This window comes from Colossoma macropomum, unplaced genomic scaffold (assembly GCF_904425465.1).
Source record: "Colossoma macropomum unplaced genomic scaffold, Colossoma_macropomum, whole genome shotgun sequence".
Taxonomy (NCBI): domain Eukaryota; kingdom Metazoa; phylum Chordata; class Actinopteri; order Characiformes; family Serrasalmidae; genus Colossoma; species Colossoma macropomum.
The window spans coordinates 3,642,755-3,648,754 of NW_023494801.1; the positions used below are offsets into that span (position 1 = coordinate 3,642,755).

At 40.8% G+C, this 6,000-nt stretch overlaps 1 protein-coding gene across 1 annotated transcript in view; it reads right to left on the minus strand.

The window, feature by feature from the left end:
- Positions 1–2,692, minus strand: part of gsg1l (gsg1-like) — a 42,189-nt gene extending 39,497 nt beyond the window's left edge. The window contains exon 1 of the mRNA XM_036589801.1: positions 2,346–2,692. Within this exon, the coding sequence (XP_036445694.1) occupies positions 2,346–2,634 (289 nt within the window). The 5' untranslated portion in view covers positions 2,635–2,692. The remainder of the gene's footprint in view (positions 1–2,345) is intronic.
- Positions 2,693–6,000: the final 3,308 nt, after the last annotated feature.

Consider the following 6,000-nt stretch of genomic DNA (forward strand, 5'->3'; position numbering starts at 1 on the left):
ATGCTGATGCAGAGACGATGCATCACTATTCAGCATTCAGACTGATTTCAAGCCTTTAAGGGGATCTATGACCAAATATTAAACATTAACGTACATCAGTCCGATATGTTCCTGTCTAATTCAACTTTTTTACATGAAAGCTATGCAAAAAAAAACACATTATATTATTGTATATGTCTTTATGGGAGTTGTTACTGAGCTTAGCGGATAATTTGTGTTCATAGCATTGAACAATGGCTAGTTATTCAGAGAGCATGCTTCACAAATATACATAATTAACCACATTCTCCATATAAAATTAATGGAAACGTGGCAAAGAAAGCTACTGTACATCACTTGAATCATAATGGCACTCGTCTGGACTGGCTAATGTCAACATAATCAACTACAGCTCCCCAAAATGTACTGAAAATCAGCAATAATACACAGAAACGTGCTATAAATACATTGACACTTGACATAAATAAACTGAAATGAATCATAATAAACTGAGATTTGCCATAATAAACCAGTTTATTTGGTATAATAAACTGCAACTCCATAAATAAACTGAAAATAGCCACAATAAATTTAAACTCCTCACAAACAAGCTGAATTTGTCCATAATAAACAGCTTCTGTGCACAAACTAAAACTGACCATAAATAACCTCCCATAACAAACAGTACAGCTCACCACAGCAAACTTAAACCTGCAATAATAAACTCACCACAATAAACACATACAGACCATAAAGAAGTCAAATGTGTCCATAATAAACAATGTCTGGCCATATATGAATTGAAGCACACCATAAATAAAATAAACCTCCCATAATAAATAGTACAACTCACCACAGTAAAGCTTGTCATAATAAAGTGAAATGCACCTAAATAAACCAAAACATGCCATAATAAACTAAAAACTCGCCTAAATAAACCAAAACATGCCATAATAAACTAAAAACTCACCTAAATAAACCAAAACATGCCGTAATAAACTAAAAACTCACCTAAATAAACCAAAACATGCCATAATAAACTAAAACTCGCCTAAATAAACCAAAACATGCCATAATAAACTAAAACTCACCTAAATAAACCAAAACATGCCGTAATAAACTAAAAACTCGCCTAAATAAACCAAAACATGCCATAATAAACTAAAAACTCACCTAAATAAACCAAAACATGCCATAATAAACTAAAAATTTGCCTAATAAACTAAGACTAACCATAATAATAAATAAGATAGACTTATCAACTACTAGCCATAATAAACTGAAACTCACCACAGAAATGACAACATTTTCTACAATTAACTACATTAAAAAAAAAGAAGTTCTTCAAGGGTTCTTTAGTAAAGGGAATGGTTCTATGACAACTATAGCAGAACCCTTTTTGGTGCTATATAGAACCATATACAACACATTCTCTATCAAACTAAAGAGCCACTTCACCATGCAAAGAACCATTTAAGCATGCAAATAGGTCTATATAGAACTCATGGTTCTAAATAGAACCATTCCCTTTACTAAAGAACAATGAAGCATCACCCTGTTAAGAGTGTGCTACAGCTTTTCTAGCATCAGCGCTACTCACTCAAAATGTTTACATACAGCCCCAACAAGGTGGAGCTACAAGTCTATTAAAGTGGCCAATAACTGTGTAAACATTGTAAGTGTGCTGTATACGGTTCCATATAGAACCTTTTTGAAATGGTTCTAGCACCAAAAAGGGTTGACATCTTAACTATAACCCTTTTTGGTGCTATATAGAACCATATACAACGCATTCTCCATCAATCTGAAGAACGATTTCACCATGCAAAGAACCATTTAAGCATAAAATGGTTCTATGTAAAACTCATGGTTCTAAACAGACCCATTCTCTTTACTAAAGAACCTTTGAAAAAAACATCTTTTTAAGAGTGTTCTACAGCTTTTCTAGCACCAGCGCTACTCACTCAAAATGTTTACATACAGCTCTGACGAGGTGGAGCTACAAGTCTAATAAAGTGGCCAATAACTGTGTAAACATTGTAAGTGTGCTGTATACGGTTCCATATAGAACCTTTTTGAAATGGTTCTAGCACCAAAAAGAGTTGACATCTTAACTATAACCCTTTTCAGTCCTATATAGAAACATATACAATGCAATCTGAAGAACGATTTCACCATGCAAAGAACCATTTAAGCACGTAAACGGTTCTATAAAGAACTCATGGTTCTAAATAGAACCTTTCCCTTTAAGAACCATCTGTTTAAGTGTGTACAGGTGGTCATAGCAGACTGGAACGTCCCACAAGTACAAATAACTACAGTGGTCCACTCTAAACTCCGTCTCTCCGGGCTAAAGCGCCCCTCACCTCCTCCGTGGATGTTCTCCTCGCAGGAGTACCAGATGCCGGTGTGGAAGTGCCTGAAGAGGAAGCGGTCGTCGCCGGTCTCCCAGCTGTAGTGCACTTTGCTGGGGTCCGTCTCGTTGACGCCGTAGTCGATGCAGTTGTGGCGGCGCTCCTTGCTGCAGTTGGGCTTGGGGACCCTCTGCGTGCCCTGGCACCAGTAGGTGGTGATGAAGGCCGTGGTGGACAGCAGCAGGGCCAGCAGGTTCAGGCCCACGGAGAGCAGGGCACGGCACTTCCGACTGGTCTTCATGGTGCAGCAGTGAGAGGGGGGCTGGCAAGTTCATTCACGCGGGACCAAAGGTGTGGGGGGTTCGGGGGGGAAAGTGGGAGAAGAAGGAGAGAGAGAGGAGGAGAGGTGGAGAACACGGGTCTCCTCCAGAGAGGAGAGAAAGAAATCCTCCCCCAGAGACGCCGAATGGGTCGGAGCGGAGCGGAGCGCGCGCAGCAGAGGAGCGGCGGAGCGCGAGGACATTCGGCGCGAGCGTCCTCAGCTCTGAAGCATCGCTGCGCGGAATACACACACACACCGCCTCTCTCTCTCCCACTCACTCACTCACTCACTCACTCCCTCGCGCGCGCTCCCTCTCCTCCTTCTCTTTATCTGTCTCTGACTCACTACGACTCTCTCTCTCTCTCTCTCTCTCCCTCCTTCTTTCTTTCTCTCCCTTTCCATCTACTCTTTCTTGCTCTCTCTCTCACGCACTCTTCCTCTTCTCTCTGTCTTTTTCTTTTCTACCATCTGTCTATCTTGTCCTTCTGTCTCACTCTCTCCTTTTCTCTGTTTTGTTCGTGTCCTCTGTTTCTTTCTCCCACCTCCTCTCTTTTTTATTGTCTCTCTCTTCTATCGCTCTTCGTTTTATTCCTCCCTCTTCTCCCTTTATTCTTTCTCACTGTCACTCTCTGTCTCTCTCTCCTCTTTATTTACCTGTCTTTCTCTGTCTCCCTCTCTCTCTCTCTCTCTCTCTCTCTCTCTCTCTCTCTCTCTCTCTCTCTCTCTCTTTATTTATTTGTCTTTGTCTCCCACTATCTTTCTCTCTGTTTCTCCCTTTTTCAGTCTCTCTCTTTCCCACCATCCCTGCCCCCTCTCCCACCATCTCTCTCTCTCTCTCTCTCTCTCTTTTATTATCTCTCTTTTTATCACTCTTTGTTTATTCCTCCCTCGCTTTCTTTCACTGTCACTCTCCGTCTCTCTCTCTCCTCTTTATTTACCTGTCTTTCTCTGTCTCCCACTATCTCTCTCTCCCTCAGTTTTTCCTTTTTGTCTATCTCCCTTTCCCACCATCCCTGCCCCCTTCTCTTTCTTTCTGTCCACCCTTCTTCATCATCCCTGCCCTTTCTCTTCTTCTTCTTCTCTCTCCACTTTTTTCTCTATTTCTTTCTTTCTGTCTTTTTCTGTCTCCTACCATCTCTCTCTCTCTCTCTCTCTCTCTCTCTCTCTTATTATCTCTCTCTTTTTATCAATCTTGGTTTCTCTCTCCCCCCCCCTCTCTCTCTCTCTCTCTCTCTCTCTCTCTCTTTTATTATCTCTCTCTTTTTATCAATCTTGGTTTCTCCCCCCCCCCTCTCTCTTTTATCTCTCTCTTTTTATCAATCTTGTTTTCTCTCTCTCTCTCTCTCTCTCTCTCTCTCTCTCTCTCTCTCTCTCTCTCTCTCTTTTATTATCTCTCTCTTTTTTATCAATCTTGGTTTCTCTCTCTCTCTGTCTCTAAAGTTTTGGTATTAAATGTATGATAATTTATAATAAGAGGTTGATACTGGAAAAAGAACCACAGATAGCTTAAATATGGTTTTATGAATGTGGGTCTCATCCTTCCAATAAATGATTAAATTATGAACTGATTAAAAGCCTAAAAACTATGATTCCATTAACATGATTCATTACCATCCTTTTCAAAATGTATAAACAGAATCCTGTTTCAGCTGCTGACCATTTCACCTTGTGTCCCTTACTGGCCATCCAGCCGGCGCTGTAGCCTGTGCACTATGTGGGCTGTATGAGGGAAAACAGCATAAATGAGCAGCTTTAGCTCATCTCAGGCATAATTTCCATAAAGACAAGACAATGTTCATCGATTAAAACCTCACCCGTCCACCCACGACAACAATTCATCACTCTGCACTTTATGGGTCCTTCATGATCAATAAAATGCACAGTGTGCTGGTGCGCCGGACCAAAAGATGGATTCCGTCAACCTTTATCACCCCAACAGACTCCCAAACGTGTGATATTGAAGACCTGTGTGACCCCCTGGTGAAATGTCAACTCATAGGAAGATCTAGGGCTGCCTCCACTGTTTACATCAGTAAGTAATTCAACAATTATTAATGATTAATTGAGTTTTAAAAAGGGACAAATTATAAAAGAGAAATTACTGAACAACAACAAACTGTGCAGAATCTTTCATAATGCATGGCCACGCTTTTTTAACACGTGGGAACGAGATCCTAATGCGTGGCCACGCTTTTTTAACACGTGGGAACGAGATCCTAATGCGTGGCCATGCTTTTTTAACGTGTGGGAATGAGATCCAAATGGATGTTTATTAAGGTGTCGGAATGAGATAATTAAGTCGTGGCCATGGCTTATTAAGGCGTGGGAATGAGATAATTAAGTCATGGCCACAATGTAGTAAGGTGTGGGAACGAGATCCTAATGCGTAGCCATGACTTATTATGGCATAGGAATGAGATAAGTAAGTCATGGCCATGACTTCGTAAGGCATGGGAACGAGATTCTAATGCGTGGCCACAACTTATTAAGGCGTGGGAATGAAATAACTAAGTGGTAGCCACAACGCAGTAAGGCATGGGAATGAAATAAATAAGTTGTGGCCACAATGTAATAAGGTGTGGGACCGAGAAAATTAAGTCATGGCCATAACATAGTAAGCCATGGGAACGAGATCCTAATGCGTGGCCACAACTTATTATGGCATGGGAACGAGATCCTAATGCGTGGCCACAACTTCTTAAGGTGTGGTAATGAGATAATTAAGTCGTGGCCACAATGTAGTAAGCCATGGGAATGAGATAATTAAGTCATGACCATGACTTAGTAAGGCGTGGAAAGAAGATCACAACTTATTTAGTCGTGGCTACTGCATAATTATCTTGTTCCCATGCCTTACTAAGTTGTGGCCTCACATTATCTTTATTGATAAAGGATGTCACCATTGGGGCTCCGTATTAATTGGGAAAAAATATATTAATTTTACAGCATCAGTAAAAAAGCAGAAACGTATATTTAACAAAAAATACACAGAAACTTTAACAACTAAAAATATAATATCAGATATTTCAGTATTTAGTGAGTCACTGTTAACCTTGATTACAGCTTCCATTCTTTTCAGGAGACTCACTTTCAGTTCCTCAAAGAATCTGCAGACACACCTCCAAAGTTCAGTCTTAGAAGCTGGTTGATCATTTTCTGAAGTAATCAAACACATTCAGGGGTGTTGAGGTCTGGACTCTGGGGTGGTCAGTCCATTGTTCAGCTTCTTTGTTTGATGTGTCCGTCTCCTTTTCTCAGTGAGGTTCTTCTTGACAGCTACACATCCTTTCAGACCCACAGCGCTGAGTCGTCTTCTCACAGTGGAAGGATGGACAGAAACACCTG